A 17,200-nucleotide genomic window follows, 5' to 3' on the forward strand; every position below is an offset into this window, starting at 1 on the left:
GGAGAGAGGCCTCCGAAGAAATCAAACCTGCTGACACCTTAATCCTGGACTTCCAGCCTCCGGGACTACAAGAAAATAAATCTCTGTTGTTTGAGCCCTTCCGTCTATGGAACTTGGTTAGGGCAGTCCCAGCAAACTAGACACTTCTGGGCCGGAGGGTTGAGAGAGGTCCCTAGAGGGAGGGAGGCGGTGGCCACAAACCACCAGGGTTTGAATCACCTACGACCTGAAAGCTGAACTAACAGTGACATCAGGGTCAAAGTCAAGACCTCAGAAGAGGAGCCAGGCAGAGGACGGATGTCAGGAGCCCCTCCCTCGAGCCTGCTCCAGCCGCAGCGTCATGGCCGGCCAGGAGGGGCCAGGATCTCTGCGGCAGAGAAGTGAAGGAGACCCCCAAGCAGCGCACCCCCGGCTGGGGTTCTGGCTCCCCACCCCCACAAGGAAGGGCCGCCAGTCTGAACCATAACAGACGGCAGCCTCTTGGAGATTCATTTCTTGCCTCTTCAAAGCATTATGGATTGATTGCCAAGTCTCGCCATAAATCAAAAGAAAGTCACTACTCATTACCTACTTAGAATTCCCTGAGTTCTTCCTGGGAAACCATTTCTCAGCTGTTTGATCTCTGAGCCACCAGCACTATCTCTAGGCATGCCACCCATCACGGCAGCCACCAGACACTTTTTTCTTCCAGGCTCCTTTCTCAGCACCTAGATGAATTTCCACCTTTCTCTAGTTTCAAGAAGAGCTGCCAAGATAAATGATTCAAAGACTCCAGCTCACGCTGAAAATATATGGACTGTGTACAGCTGGTTCTGAATAACCCCGTGCTGGAGGGGCCACGCTGGCAGCCAAGCCCCAGACACACCAGGACACCAGGACGCTCTCCTGTGTCTTTTCACCCCTGGGATAGTGACACTTGTCCAGCTTCAGCCAGCACCAGCTGCCCATTCCTCAGGTAAGCCCCTCCCACCTGAGAGAATGTCGCCAAGCACCCCAGGGCTTTGCCAGCTGACTGTGGCTCGTAGAAGCAAGAAGGTGCCCCATTTGCAAATTGGACATCCAGGAGGAACCTCTTTCCCAGTCCCACTGCTAGCACCACTTGCCTAAGGAACCCCTGCCCCCAAAAGGGCTCCTTTACCCCCCAAGGCAGCAGGGTCTGGCTGACATCTGCTTCCCCCACCCAGGGTGCCCATCTCTATCGACACCAGCCTGGCTCCAGAAAGAGCAGTGAAACCCCACTTCTCCTGCTGGGGTGAACAGCAAGACAAAGTAAAACAGCAAAAACGAAGTCCAGCCAGGCCCTGACCCTAACCACCAGCTATCTGCTGGGGGTGGTGCAGGGGGTGGGATGGGCAGGGCCCTCCACCAAGGAGCCCCGGTCACCCCTGGCTGGAGGGCTGGGTACCATGCACCTGGCCCCTGCCCTTGCCAGGACCCCTGGAAGACCCGGCTGGGCGGCCCACGGCACTGTTCCTGTAGGTCACAAAGTGGGAACAGCCTCAGCCCAGGCCCAGACACAGAAGGTCGGCAACTGCCACTCGCAAACAAGGGCATCCAAAGTGCTGTCACAAGTGTACCTGTGCAGCTGGCGGTGCATGTGGCTCCCTCATTGAGGGCAGCCCCGGGGAAGGCAGCAGCACACAGGAGCAGAAGGGGCGGGGAAGGGCCCCTCCACCCCAGCGCTGGCTTTTCTAACAGCACAGCAGAATAAACCGAACGCAGCCGGCCAGGTAGGCGAGCAGTGGCGCTGGAGCTGGGAGAAGCCAGCCTACGTGGCCAGGGTCTTTCTCCAGGGCTGTGGCGGGCATCTCATTCCACTCAGAGAAGCAGGGCACAGGAGGAAACCTTGGAGCACAGCGCCGCCAGAGGCCCGGGAGGTACAGGGGACGCTCCACAGGGATGCCATGCTAGCCCAGACTCCTGGCCTGAGGACTGTCACCACCCCCGGCCCTGGGCAGCCTGGCTCGCAGACAGCCTCCCTGCTCCTGCACCGCCAGCGCCAGGTGCGGAGAGCCCCGCATCGGTGAGAGCCGCAGGTGAGCAGCAGCGAAGCAGGGCAGAGCTGCCCCAGCCCATCTGCCCAGCCACCCTGACCCCGAGCTCGTCCTCGCTCTGTGCTGGGGCAGCCACGGGAGCAGGTGGCCGGCCCTCTGACAGCTGCTGCAGGAAGCTCAAACGCTCACACTGACCACCCACACCACCCAGGCTGCACGCAAGGCAGCAAGGGCGGCCAGGCGCAGGGCTGAGGGGCCCGGGGGGACTTGTGCGGGACACAGGCCTGGCTCCGCAGAGGCCCCAGCACCCAGAGCCTGTGGCTGCGCCCTCTAAGCGGAAAACACCTTTCTGTGGTTTCATCACAAACTACCCCCAGGTTTCAAGAGCAGACATGTCTGCTGGCAGATCTGGAAACGGGCCTTCTGAATTCCTGGATTAAACCCTTGATGACATCTACAGAATTCTGAGTTAGGAGGGAAAACTCCCAGCCCCAAAAAATTGCTCCCACAGGGAGCATCTTTCTGCACCAGCAAGTAATAGGTCTGGATGAGAATTTTCTAAAGACCGGTACCAAACCTCGCCATAAAATTACAACTGTCTGCCTGCTCCGGGCGCCAAACCTGGACCACGGCTCCAACAGGACAGCCATGCGCTGGGTGCTCCTGGGACTTGGAGCGGTACTCTCGGTCAGAACCCAGCCGGACTCCCAGATGGACACTGGCCCCCAGGCCGCAGCCCCACCCCTTCCGTTGGCCCCGCAGCTCCTTCACAGGGTGCAGGCAAAAGGCAAAGGCTCTTCCACAGTGGGGGTGCAGCCTGGGGGCCCCTGGAAGGTAAACTGCAAACCAGCGAGGCCGACCAGACATCTACACACAAAACCTGGCAGCCTTTCTCCTTCCCTATCGCCCTCCCATTTTTCTTACAATACGCGACCCTTTGACTATCTTATTTTTCTTTCATTTGATAGAGACGTTGGTATGAGAAATCCTTCTCGACTCGGAAAGCAGCTGTGGCCTGAGAACAAACAATGACTGCACAGGGTGACGGAGGAAAGGGGCTGCCTGGTGCTGGGGGCGGCGACAGGGAGTGGTGGGGGGCCTGTGGTGTGGGTCCGTAGCCGCTAAGCCCCCCTGGGTTGTTCCTCCCTGGGAATTCCAGCCCAAGCTAACCAACGATTTCAATTTCTAGGAAAAGCCAGAGAGGTCTCCTGATTTTGCATTATTGACTCAAAACAGCCAAAACAAACCAAAATACCTGATTGTGCGAGCCAAAGGAAAGCTGCCTGTGTGCTAGGGATCCAGTCCAGAGGTTACCAGTCTACAAACTCTGGCCTTTGTCTTGCTAGAAAATTCCTCCTGGGGAGTGAGAAGTGGGGACACTTGGAGGTACACTCACCAAGACCCTAACCTGACAGAAGCTTCTGGAAGCCCACAGGAGAGTCAGACAAGTCTCATAGGGGCCCCAGCAGGAAGGCAGGCCAGCTAACAGGGTGTGGCAAAAGCCAACGCAGGCCATGACCCACCACAAGGAAGATGTCTCTTACTGCCACCAGGAGAAGGCGCGGCACTGCCACACCCCCCGATTTGGCTCATACCCTTGCAACTCTGGTGGCTCACCCTGCAACCCAAGCTTTCCTGCTCCTTTCGTCTGGGCCTGAGTGATTTCAACAGCACCCCATGTCCGGGGCCAGACAGCTCTCCGTCAGCCGTGTGGAAGGAGCCAGAACAAGCCTCCCTGTGGGAAATGGGAGGATGGAGTTTGCAGCCCGTGTTTTTACGGGATCCACAAGATAGCACATCTGACGAGCCAAAGCAGATAGTCACGGATGGAGAACGGGTCAGAACGGGAAGGGGCTCTCCAGACGAAACCATGGCAGCCAGGTCATAAAAGTGTAATGAGTGTGCCGCACAGCCAGTGTGCAGGAGTTACTGTAAGTGAGTGGGAAGAGAGACCCTAGAACTTTCCACTGGTGCAGAAGTGGGAATTATGACAGAAAAGGGAAAGGCCAGAGGAGGCATCCAGGGGACCTGATACATGCAGAACAGGAATTTAAAAGCAAGATCCTAAAGGTTTCATTGTTCAGATTAAAGGACCAGATCCTAGTCCATCATGGGAGCTCACAGGGACGCCTCCAGGCCTGTCTGCACAGCTTCTGGCCCCCTGTGGGTCACCCCATTAGCTTCTGTAACTGAGAAGGAAGCCACAGAGAGACTGGGTAGTGACATGATAAATAATAATATCCCAGGTCTTGGATAACATGACCCAGGAGGATACATGCTTGTCTCTGGGGAGCAACCAGTGAGGTAACAGCAGACACAGGGGTGTGGCACTCCCAGTTGGGTGTGCAAGCCACTGCTGCCGGCCTGTCCTCCACACACAGACAAGCTCCGCTAGGGGCCAAGCCACTCCTGACCCCACAGACTGTTGCTGACATCACTAGACCTGTCCCCCGGATCTAAGTCGACAGGCTATGTCCTCCTCCACCTCCTGTGGTCTGCGTGGGAAGTATGACAGCTTCTTTGCTCTACCCTTCATTGGCCTAAGTCAGAAGACTCCTGATCAAAGTCTCGCCACTTGAACCGTACGATCCTCTGTACCCCCAACCCCTGCACTGACTACCGACTGAAGAACTATACATGGCCACAGAGAGCTCACACCTCTTCTCAAGGGGACCCCTTCACCCGGGCCCCCAACCCAGCTGCCAAGGCTGGTGCGATTCGGACTCCCTCGGTACGGCTAAAGCCCGGGTCAGCACCAAGGAACGCCACCAATCCTCGGGAAATACTGTCACTCTCGAGAATAAAGACAGAACCCTATATGCATCAAAGCAAGACAGTTCAAAAGTTCCTTAGGAAGGAGAAAGATGATGATTTGCCTAAGATCTCTGGCAGCCATGGAGGGAACAGTTTCATGGAACCAAGATCTAACACTAGTCACCATTCCTCGCAGAAGAGGTGAGAGAAACACGCTCCAGTGTGCAAGGATTCGAGGAAAGGGGACACAGGCCACAACACACTGGATTCAGTATGACAGTGCTCGTTTGGAAAAACTGTGACGAAAACAACTACTAAATAACACAAATATTGAAAATAACGGATGGAAGGAGAAGTGAGACAGTAAGAAACTGGAAGGATGGGGGCAGGGGCAAGATAAAGAGTCACACCATGCTTAACTTCTCATTTTTCCAAGTGAGGAATCGATATTATTTGACTTGTTCACAGAGGTAGAGACCATAGAGAAATGCAGGTCCCTTCCTTCTTAAAAGTAATTCTACACCAGAAGTGGGATGCATAGAACAAAGGAAACTTCACCAACTTTCCAGAATGACAGAAAACCATTTAAAAGCCAGCAAGATGGTACAGAAACCAGGAAGCACCAAATGAGGCAGCACAGCAGAGAGCAAACATTCTGGTCATCGCGACAGATGCAAATGGCTTTCCTAACATGCAGGGGCCCTGTGTTCGGAACACGTAAACTGCAGCCAATGAACAGTTAAAAGCACGGAGTGAGCAGAGATACGCCAGGAAAATGCAAAGTAAGGAAACATTTAACAGCAAAACCAGGAGCAGATGAAGTCAGATTCAAGACAAAAAGGATTAGTTGGGTCAAAAGGGGTTCCTGCAAGCTGTGAACAGGTAATTTAATTACAATTAAAAAACGTAACAATCCTCAACCTGTAAGCCTCAAACAACAGAGGCTTACGGAAATGAGTAAAACAAAAGTCCACTAAGAACCACAAGGAGGATGGGGCGCCTGGGTGGCTCAGTGGGTTAAAACCTCTGCCTTCAGCTCAGTCATGGTCCTGGGATCAAGCCCCACATCGGGCTCTCTGCTCCACGGGGAGCCTGCTTCCTCTCTCTCTCTGCCTGCCTCTCTGCCTACTTGTGATCTCTGTCAAATAAATAAATAAAATCTTTTTAAAAAAAAAAAAGAACCACAAGGAGGAATTCATAAAACGACCTCTCTTCATCCTAGAGAAAATGTCCAAAAATGAGGCACAAGGCAGAAGACTGGAATAAGAAGAGAAACTTGATTTAAGGTATGTCCAAGTATGTATTCCAAAAATAAAAAAATTAAAATTTTCTAATAAAAGTTTAATGTTTCATTTTATTCAATAAAATACTGACAAAAATATTTCTAAAGAGGCCACAAACAAAAATCTCAAAACTAAGAAAAATAAAATTCACACATTCTTTAACTACAGTGGAAACTAATAACCAAAAGTTAACCAAGGCAATTAACCAACCACATCTGTCTGGAAATTAGAAGAATTTCCAGAAATTAGTTCATTTCTTAGGTCAAACATCAAATCAACCAAAACTTCTTAGGACATGGTAAGGGCAGCATTCAAGAATATATGAGCTGCTTGATGATTCACAGACCTGTACCCCTGGGGCAAACAATACATTATATGTTTATAAAAATAATTAATAAAAAATAAAAATAAAAAAATAAAAAATATATGAGCCAAAATTCATTTATGATGCCACAGGAAGGATGGAAAAAAAAAGCTAAGTTTTGGGACGCCTGGGTGGCTCAGTTGGTTGGACAACTGCCTTCGGCTCGGGTCATGATCCTGGAGTCCCAGGATCGAGTCCCGCATCGGACTCCCAGCTCCACGGGGAGTCTGCTTCTCTCTCTGACCTTCTCCTCGCTCATGTGCTCTCTCTCAAATAAATAAATAAAATCTTTAAAATTTAAAAAAAAAAAGCTAAGTTTCAACAGAACAAGTTAAAAGATGGCTGTTCAAAACAAGGTCAGGAAGGAAAGAGAAAGGAATAAATGAAACTGGGGGTCTGGGAGTTAGATCAGCAGTGAAGTAGGTGATTACATTTGGAAGCTGACCGTATGAAAAGACCAACAAAATGGCTAGATTCTGGCAAGGCTCCTCCATACAGAAAGAGCAGGAATGAGAAAAGAAGCACAACTACAGACACAGAGGAGATGGTTTTCAAATTTAAAAGAAAACGACACAGTTCTAATAAGTTCAAAATTCTTGATGAAAAGAAAAGCCTTCCGAGAACCAAATTTATATTCTATGTCAACTACACTTCAATTTTAAAAAATAAAGAAAAGAAAATGATTAAAGAGGAAAAAAAGAAAAAAACCTTCAGGAAAACATACTATACTCTAAGAGGGATAAAGGATCAAGTTAGGCTGAAACAATCCCTTAGGAAAACCTGAAAAGTTATCTGAGAAATTCTCCCCCCCCAAGAAACAGTGAGTTCTGACAGTATCATGGGACTTCTTTCAACATTCATGGAACAGAAAGGGCCTCTGCATTCCCTTTTTTTAATTGAGTTTTTTATTTTAGTTCCAGCATAGCTGACATCTGATGTTCTATTAGTTTCAGTTTTCATTCAGCAATCCTATGATGACAGGGCTCATCACGAGCGCCCTCCTTAATCCTCATCCCCTAGCTCTCCTGTCCCCCCTCACCCCGTCCCCTCTGGTAACCATCCACTTGTTCTCTGTAGTTAAGAGTCTGTCTCTCTCTCTCTCTTTTTTCCCTTTGCTTGTTTGTTTTGTGTCTTAAATTCCACTTGGGAGTGAGATCATATGGTGTTTATCTTTCTCTGGCTGACTTATTTTGCTTAGCATTATACTCTCTAGACCCACCATGTTGTTGCAAAGTCCCTGTGCTTTCTAAACTGTTCTAGAAAACGGAGAAATGTGGAGAACTTCTCAAATTGCAATCTCAAAAATGCTGATCTCAAAATATGGCAGAGGGTTAAAAAAAAATGCATAGCTCAAGCCCCTGTTTTGAATCTTTATAAAATGCTAGTAAAAGAGTAACCACAAAACCATCATGATGCTGCTGTCTGGTCCAGACACTGTCCTCCTAACCACCCTATGAAGGGCTCTTATCATCCTCCCCCCAGATGGGGAAACGGAGGCACAGGAAGTGGCAGGACTGGAACTCAGACGCAGGACACGCCAGTCTCTAGAGCCCGTGCTCTAACCACCGCTGTACACTGCCTCCCCATTCCAGACCTGCGGTGCATCGTGGCAGGGATCCGTCACGATGGAGTACCATATGTGCCAGGGATGCCACACCAGCTCCACAACAGGAAGTCTCTGCGTCAAATTCACCTAAGATGCTCCTAGGGCCCGATCTTGGTATCTGATGTCACACTCTGGTAAAAGGAACCAGGGTTCCCTGCAGGAACGGCTCATTCGGGGGCTGCAGTGGGGAACATACAAACTGAGCCGGGAGCGGCTTGCTGTGCCATAAAGCAGGACTGCACTCAAGAAGCAAAATGATCGGGGTGTGTGTGTGTGTGTGTGTGTGTGTGTGTGACCAAGGGACACAGGAGCCAAATGACGGAGCCTCTGATGCCCAAAGAGAGAATGACATGAGCAAGAAAATCAATTATACTGGACTATAACTCAAAGTATAAAGTAAGCACCTGTGGGTCCGTGCAAGTGTAAGTAAATAAGTGATTGAAGAAATACGTGAATGGGGAAGAAGAGATAAATCCCCAAAACAGCAGAATCATAGTGTATAAAAATACCCCGCCACCAAGGGGACAGAACATAACTCCCAGCTCCTTAGGTGTGGGCTGGCCCGTGACTTCCTTCAGCGAGTACAGCTCGGGAAGTTGGGAAAGAGCAACTTTCCAGTGGAGAAACTTGACAAACTGCCTCAGGGATGTGGATCAAAGTCAACACCAATGGTGAGATTAACAGCACGTAGCTCTGATATGATGGGGTGCGAGCAACGTGCTACCTCTGTGGTCTTCCTCCCACTGAACCGTGACCCCCATCTAAACTCTGAGAAAAAGATTGGAAAAACTAAAACAGAAGAACCTTGTACAAAATATCTGACCAGTCCGCCTCCAAACTGTTAAGGTCATCAAAAGTAAGGAAGTCTGAGAAACTGTCACAGCCCAGAGCAGCCTAAGGACACAGGACAGCTAAACACAGTGGGGGGTCCTGGGTGGGATCCTGGAACAGAAGGAGATTACCAGGTAAAAGGGAAGGAAACTGGAATAAAGCGTGGACTTCGGATAATAACAATAATAATGTGTCAATATTGCTCGTGAGCTGTGACAAACGTGCCACAGTCATGTTAACAATGGGAGTTGGGGCTGGGGTAGGTGTCAGCTAGCTCAGATTCCTGGAACTTTTCTGTGGTCCAGAATGGTTACAAAATTAGAAGCTGATCAATTGCCTGAAATACATCCGCACAAAAGGCCAAGGGAGATGCCAAAAAAGTACCTGACAGTATTCAACATCCTTTCCTGATAAAATCTCCCGGTAAGCCAAGGAGAAAATACTACTTCCTGAAATTGATGATACATATTTATCAGAAGTCAACAGTCAGAATCGGGTTCAATGGTCAAATACTGCAGGAAAATCCATAAAGATGCCCGCTGTCAGCCCTGGTTCTTACTGGGATTCTCAGGGGGCAATTCCCCAGCATTTGAAAAGGAACTGCCTATGTCCCTTGGCTTTGTCCCCAAATGCCCTGATTAGGACTGCATCGGCCAGACTGCATATTTCCAGGAAGCCTTCGCCTCTGGTTCTTTGTCCACCCTTCGGGCTGGATACCAGGCTGCTCTGTGCCCTAAATGTACCCATTTTCCAGTTATTCTTTTTTTTTTTTTTAAAGATTTTATTTATTTATTTGACAGAGATTGCAAGTAGACAGAGAGGCAGGCAGAGAGAGAGGAGGAAGCAGGCTCCCTGCTGAGCAGAGATCCTGATGTGGGGCTCGATCCCAGAACCCTGGGATCATGACCCGAGCTGAAGGCAGAGGCTTTAACCCACTGAGCCACCCAGGCGCCCCTCCAGTTATTCTTACAGGCAAAATGAGCCACCCTGGCTTTAAGCCTCAGAGCCCTACACCCCTTTCAGACACAGGCTCTGCTGAACCACACAGAGAGAGCTACTCCCCTCTGTCACATCAGGTCATGTGCACAGAGGAGGCTCGGGTGGCGCACGGGATGTGCCCTGTCCAGTAAGGGGTGGTCCAGGAGGAGGTACGGCCGGCTCTGAACACCGAGGAATCATCTTTCCCAGGTGGCCCTGGCTCTCGGAAAGGGCTCAGCTCACTGAGGTGCGGCCGGCTGGATGTGGTGTTCGTGGGCTGCCTTCCTGAGGGGGAGCCAAAAGAAGAGGGTTTCCTGACCCCTCTCGTGGTAGGCCGTGTGTGGCCGGCCTCCAACAGCCGAGGAAGCGCTGGCAGGAAACCCGCATCAGCCTCACAACACAAGGCAAAGAGCAGGTTCCGCCACACCTGGACCTGGGGTCTCAGCGGGCCCTTTTTGATCAAGCCACGCTGTGGCTTCATCTCTCAAGGTGGCCAACAGACAGAGGATGTCTGTGGAGGGGAAAGGACACTGCCCATGGCAGTAACCAGGCCCAAGGAGAAGGCCCATTGCGTCCATTCTCACCCATGGAGCTCAGGGTCAGAGGCTGTCTGGACCCACACCTGCCCGAAAGGCCCCAAGCAAAACTCCAGCGCCTTCATCGGGTAAGGTAAACTGAGGGTGGCCTCACTGATGCCCAGGCTCGCCTAGGCTGAGGGCACACTAGGTCAGACCACTCCCAGGTGACTGAAAGCCACACATCTTCAGAACCTCCTGAAAGGACGAAAATATGGGCCTTTTGGTGACATCCGTCACCATCCTCTGCATGCCCCATGAGAGGCACGGCCAGAGCCATACAGGGTCATATCTCACCACCACGCCCAGTACGCCAGGCAGGGAGAGCCCTGGGCAAGACCCAGAGCCAGAGGGGGGCACGCCAGCCTAGGCTCCTGAGGGATGGGCCATCGGTGATTACACCGCACCAGGGAGGGATGGACAAAGGAAGCGAATCTGGGAAGGGTCGGTGGTCTCCCAAGACCTGGAAATGCAGCCCCCATAGATGTATGGGGAAGCCAGTCCCATCATCTGGGGGCCGGGGGACCTAGGGGAACTGTGGGGGAGCTGGGAGCAAGGGATGAGCTCAGGGGTCAACTGTGTCGGGTGAGGCCGAGAGCTTGGGTTGGAGGACGGGACAGGAAAAATCAGCTCGTCTGTGTCAGTGGCCTGTGCTTTCTATAGCCATAATCTCCACAAGGCAGTAGGCTTGTGTTGTGGGGTTTCCTATAAACTCTCCCATCTTCCAGTTATCCTCACTGGACTGAAAAGATTTTTAAAAATGGCTTTAACAACATAGCAAGGGTTTTGCAACTTGCTCCCTAGGGTGGAAAGATCATCTACCTGACCCCGCAGCCCACAGCTTACATGGTGTGCACGCGCGCGCGTGTGTGTGTATTTGGTATGTGAGTGCTGTGTGTGTAGGTGTGGCGTGTGCATACGTGGAATATAGCTCTATGGTATGTGAGTGTGGTACGTGGTAGGTGTGTCTCCGAGTGTGTGTTGTGTGTGTACAGTACATACGGGGTATATGGTGATGCATACGGGCAGTGTATGATGTGTGCAGTGTGTGCACGGTATTGTGTGTCCATGTGGGCATGAGTGTCATGGGGTGTGTATTTAAATGGTAGATGTGTATGCGTGGTGTGTGTGTTATGTCAGTGGGCAGTGTCTGTGGTGTGTGTGTGTGTGTAGCATCAGTGGAAGGTGTCTCTGTGGTGTGTGTGGGTATTGGTGTGTAGTATGTGGTATGTCTATAGGGTGTGTGTGTGTGTATGTGTGTGTGTGTGTGTGTGTGTATGGTAAGTCTTCAGGGTATCTGTGTGCATATGTCTATGGTGTGTCTATGGGAGCATATGTCTGTGGGGGTGGGGGGGTCTGTATGTGGTGTGTCTGTGGGGTTGTGTGTATGCGTGCAGTGTCTGTGGTATCTGTGTGTGTCTGTGGGGTTGTGTGTATGCGTGCAGTGTCTGTGGTATCTGTGTGTGTCTGTGGTGTGTGTGGGTGTGCGGTGTCTCTCTGTGTGTGTATGTGTGTGGTGTCAGTGGACAGTGTGTGTGTGTGTGTGCGCATGTGCACACAGCATCAGTGGTATCTGTGTGTGTCTGTGGTGTGTGTGGGTGTGCAGTGTCTCTGTGTGTATGTACCTGTGTGGTGTCAGTGGACAGTGTGTGTGCACACGCATGTGTGGGCACTCAGGGTCGGGGAGAAGACCCACCCCCTGGGCCCTTGAGCTGCCCGCCCCCAGCCCTGACTCAGTGGGCACACCACACACCCAGGAGGTGCATCGCTCCGTCCGGCCAGAGGGCAGGAAAGGCAACAGGCCCTGCACGCAGCACAGCTGGGCGAGCGCTTTGCTCACGCAGGACTGGAGGAGAACGGGAGGCCACCAGTGTGGGCCAGTGTGGGCCGCTGCCTGGGACAGAGCAGCACAGCAGAGAGAGAGGAAAGGAAGCAGGCTCCCCGCCGAGCAGAGAGCCCGATGCGGGGCTCGATCCCAGGACCCTGAGATCATGACCTGAGCCAAAGGCAGAGGCTTAACCCACTGAGCCACCCAGGCGCCCTCTTTTTTCTTTTAACATGCCCTCAAGAGTGTACAACAAGCCTTTGATAATAAAACAACAAAAAACCCCGAGGCTTAGGACTAGAGTCTGAGCACTGCTGCCTTGATGTTGTGCCCTTTTTTTGAGAAAAATCAGCCCCATCTCGGCCTCTTGTCCTCTGCTCCCATCCTGCCTCATCCAGACACACCGGAGTCCCTGCTCTCCTTGCCCTGTGTCCCCCTGGGGGGCTGGTGCCAGCTGTGCTCCTGGCAGAATGCCCAGCAGGTTCTAGAGATGCTCTTTTGACCCCCCTGGGTCAGCAGCCTGCAGAGGAGTCTGGCCGCCCTGGGCCTTCCCGGGCATTGGTCCAGCCTGCATGACAAGGGTCACAGCCCACGGGAAACAACACCAGCTCTAGAGGAGACTTTATACTCCCCACCTAGTTAAGAAAAGAATTCTAAAAGCTCATGGCAGCATAGAGGACAGCAAAAAATAGCTCAGGACATTTCCCTCTGTCTCCCATCCATCCAGCCAACCCACAGACACGTACTTCTTGACTCCAGCCGTGGGGCAGACACTGTACATAAAGGAGATATGACTTCAAGAAGCCTCCAGCCTCCCAAGGACACAGACCACAGAACTGTGTCACAGAGCCACCCGGGCAGTGACAGAGAAACTCGCCCGTGGGGCGGAAATCTCAGGACAGAGAAGTCAGCCCCTGCTCACCACTGCAGTTTCCCTGCGGGCTTCAGCTGGCCTGGCCATAGGGAGTGCCCTTGTCAAATCTGGCCAGGTACACCCCAAGATGTCCCAGAACAACCATCTTCCCACTGCCTTTGGAGGTGACACTGTCTGCTCCCCAGGTCACCCTGCCCACCTGTCCTTCAGGAACAGACTCCATTTTTGTTCTCATCTTCTCTGCCTCAGCTTTTCCTCAGCGCCGTCCACAACCTCCAAGCATGCACCCCAGGAAGGTTCTTGCTTTCCTTGTGTACCTCCTACAGCCAGCCATGGGAGGCAGGGCATACAGTAGGCGCACAACAGTGCACACACCCGTCAAGCCAAAGTAACGCCCCTCGGCACCCTCAGGGCGGCCCTGGCGTGAGATTCAGTCTCGATTCTCCTGATCCACAGAGGAGGCAGCCGTGGCACCAGGGGATGGAGGGCGGGGGGCGCCGAGCGGTTTGAAGACTAGGGGATTATGTCCCCACAGCTCAGCGAAACAAAGGCCCCTTCGTGCGACAGCACAGCTCAATGTGTAGGCTCGGGATCCCACACAGACAGACCGGCGTGGACTGGGCATCGACAAGGTTAAGGAATTACTGTTAATTTGGTAGAAGTGAGGATGACGTGGTGGGTTTGTAAAGGGCGAGCCTCCTCGACTGAGGCGCCTGTCGCCAGTCTGACAGCTGAACCAACACGACATCCGGGGCTTGGTTTTAAATACGATGACAAAACAAGACGAAGTGAAAACCCCGGTGGGGACTTCGAGGTTCATTATCCTGTCCTTTTTTCTTTTTGTGGGGGGTGGTGGATATTTGAAATTTCTCATTAAAAGAGAAAAAAGACCTCCATGCCCTGGATGGGGGAGTAGGGAGCTGGCGGTGGGGCTCCGAGAGCCCCTGCTCAGAGCTCACACTCAGGCCCGGCTGGGCAACAGCGGTGGCGGGCTCAGGCTCTGGACCCCGGGATGGGAGGGTAGCTCCTGCCCCTCCCAGGAGCCGGCTTTAGAGCTAGGCTGCTGGCAGCTGAGGACACAAGGCCACCGGCGCGCAGGGGACGGCAGGGCTCCACTCTGGGGCAAGCCAGCCCTGCTCTAATTTCTGGGTTATTTTTGTTTGAGGCACCTGCTATGGGCCAGTTCAGCTGGGAAGAGATGTGTGGGGCAGTGCCTATCTGGGGGTCTGCTGCCTGGCCCACCTCTCAGGTAGCCCCCGCATAACTCCCTCTGTCCCAGATCCTGGTGGGGGACAAGGACCCCGGGACTAGCAGAGCAGCAGACCATGTGAAGGCAGAGGCGGGGACAGCTGTGTGTGCCCGTCCCCATCCTCCTCCACAGTGACAGAGCTGGGTCCCTGACAAAGCTCTTGTTCCATGCCCCCTCCCGGGACACCACAGCAACAAGGGCCCTCGAGGCCATGTTAACCTCTTTCTATGCAGGGTAAGAGGACAGAAAGACAGAGGCCCTCTGTTCCGGACTCCTTTCAGGGTTAGACTTTGAAAGAGATGCTCTCCCCAAGGCACACGATGGTGAACATTATGCCCACTGTGCCCATGACCGACTCTGACCCTGCACCTTGCCCTCACTCCACACTGACACCGTGGGCAGGCCAGAAAGGCTGGGAGGGGCACGTGGGGCAGAGCGGTCCCTCAGGGCACCCAAGTGGGCTCTGCAAAGTGGGGGAGGGGGGCAGCACCAAGCTCCTGCAAGGCCAGGTAGGAAGGCGCAGCCCAGAACGGGGGTGGTGGTGAAGGGAAAAGTTTTTTTTCTGTACACACGACACTCTGACACCAAGCGTGTGGATTTTCCAAACCAAGCAATGTTCCAATCCTCTGTGGTCACCAACCGGACATCCTGCAATTTAATTCTGATGCTAACTGCCCGAGTTAGCACAGACCTCAAGATTAAGGGCTCCGTACTTACGACTGACTCGTTATAAATTGGGGGTTTCCATGACCCCTTCCTTGGGTTTATAATCTGCTTGAGTGGCTCACACAACTCGGGAAAGTGCTTTACTTACTATTACCACTTTATCAGAAAGGACACAACTCAAGTAAAGCCAAACGGAAGAGAGATGAGATGCGCAGGGCAAGGTACAGGGGAAGGGACGGAGAGCCTCTAGGCCCTGCCCCCAGGCCAGCCACCCTCCCAGCACTCCCACTGCTTATGGTTTCTATGGAGGTTCCCTTCTGCAGGCACAGCTGAGCAAGTCACTGCTCAGAACTCCCCCTCTGTCCGCTCTCCTCTCCCCCTGGAGTTCGAGGGCAGGGCTGAGAGTCCCAACCCCCAGTCTCGGGGTTGGTTCCTCTAGCAACCAGCCCCCACCTTCTAAGAGTCACTCAGGTGCGAGTGAAAGGGGCTTATTGTGAATAAAGACACTTTCACTGAAGGGTTCTAGAAGCTCTGTGCCAGGAACTGGGGGCAGAGACCAAAATGTGCATTTCTTAGTACTGGCAGCCTCTTCTGCATGGTCTCCTCCGCAGAGCTTCCAGATGGTGTGGTCACTGCGGGGAGATGCTAGACTGGGGGTCTCCTGCCCCAGGACCCGGGTGGGAGGCGAGCCACTGGGGCAGTTTGGGTGTGACCCCAGGGCTTCCTCAGGCCACGGGCAGCACGTGCTGAGCCCTGGGCCCCGGAGTCGAGTGGGGCTGAGGAGCTGACCGGGCCCCACCCGTTGTGGCTGGGCCGCCCCGGGAAGTGCTGGAGGTGGTAGGCGGGCAGTGGCTCGCTGCGAGCCTGATTAGAGCCGGAGGCCAATGGAGTTCCCCAGAAAGCTTTACGAGCCACTTAACCATTCCTCGACCTGGCTGTCCAAGCACAGCCGACCTAACAGCGATGTCCACACATAAAAATGGCATGCTGTGTCACCAGTGGCCTTCGGAGTCCCGACAGGAGCTATTTGGTAACGTTTCCCGCAAATTGCAGAAACAAAGTCCAAGCGTGGAATGATGGGGCACTAAACCATCCCGACAAGTCATCAGAGGCCATTACCGTCAAATACTCTGCCTAGAGCCAGGGAGGTGGCCACAGTCCGGAGACAGATGTCCCGCTCCCGCCACCTGCTCACAGTCCCCGCTCTGCCCCATGGCGCCCACCCAGTCCCCGCTCTGGGGATGTCGATGACTATTTTTCACATTTTAATCATTACCCAGAGAAACACAGCAGCTTACCTCTCCATCTCATATTCCTTCATTCCCACTTTTACGGCCTTCATTACCTGGAGGATGGATATTAAGCAAAGATATTTGTATTAAGGAGATAAGTAACACTGCCTTATAAATAATGTATATAGCAGGTTTTCAAAAGAAACTCTTCCTTTAAAAAAAAAAAAATGGTCTGGGCATGCGGAGGTGCAGACACGGGACAAATTCGAACTGTTTTAAAGCTCCAGGAGCCACATGGTTCATTTAAACCATGCCGGAGTGCTTCCACTTGGGGGCTCGTGAGCACCCGGCACCAAGCCACAGGGTGGGCTCAGGCGGTGGCCAAGATTTCACCAAGATGTCTGGTGAATCCTTAATGCTCGGGAAGCGATGCCTAAAAGGTTTCCTTTGTTTGGCTGTCACAGAACACGAAGAAGATGAATTCATGCAAGAGACCGCGGCCCACCCATGACCCTTGTCTGTCTCCCTGCGACTGTCACTTATGCCGGCACCTGGCTGTCCCAGTCACCCTAGGCGTCCTGCAGGAATACACTTCCTTGTCTGCTCTTCCCCTCAGGTGAAGTGGGGTGGTTTGGGGAAGAGCTGCCTGAGAGAGGCTGTTTTTGGAAAACGGAGGGCAGTGATCACTGTGTTTGAATCACGGGTAAGGACGGGAGATCCTTTAAAAGGAGCTGGAACCACCTGAGTGCCAGGAAGGAGAACCCCACATTCCAGGAAGCAGGGACTTCTTGCTGGGGAATGTCCCAAGGGTGGGTGCCTTCAGTGGAGGGGCTAGGGCAGAGCCTCTGCTGTCCCTGTCCTGCCCCCACTGGGGAAGAGGAAAGAGCCACCACCTGCTGCCTGTTCACATGGCACTCGGGACTGGAGCCGCTGCGGGACCGTCCATCTCAACGAGGCCTTCCCGCCCCA

General features: G+C 52.8%; 1 protein-coding gene across 3 annotated transcripts in view; it reads right to left on the minus strand.

Annotated features, from left to right (window-relative positions):
- The window catches only part of LOC111161541 (peptidase D), a 109,405-nt gene that overhangs the window by 48,529 nt on the left and 43,676 nt on the right, over positions 1-17,200 (minus strand). For 2 of the 3 annotated variants that reach the window (XM_022525275.1, XM_022525272.1), the window contains one exon: positions 16,298-16,344. The exons of the other annotated variant lie outside the window; for it this stretch is intronic. In XM_022525275.1, the coding sequence (XP_022380983.1) occupies positions 16,298-16,344 (47 nt within the window). The remainder of the gene's footprint in view (positions 1-16,297; positions 16,345-17,200) is intronic. 3 annotated transcript variants of the gene reach the window in all.

Source organism: Enhydra lutris, unplaced genomic scaffold (assembly GCF_002288905.1).
Source record: "Enhydra lutris kenyoni isolate GAN:26980312 unplaced genomic scaffold, ASM228890v2 scaffoldscaffold85, whole genome shotgun sequence".
NCBI classification, from domain to species: domain Eukaryota; kingdom Metazoa; phylum Chordata; class Mammalia; order Carnivora; family Mustelidae; genus Enhydra; species Enhydra lutris.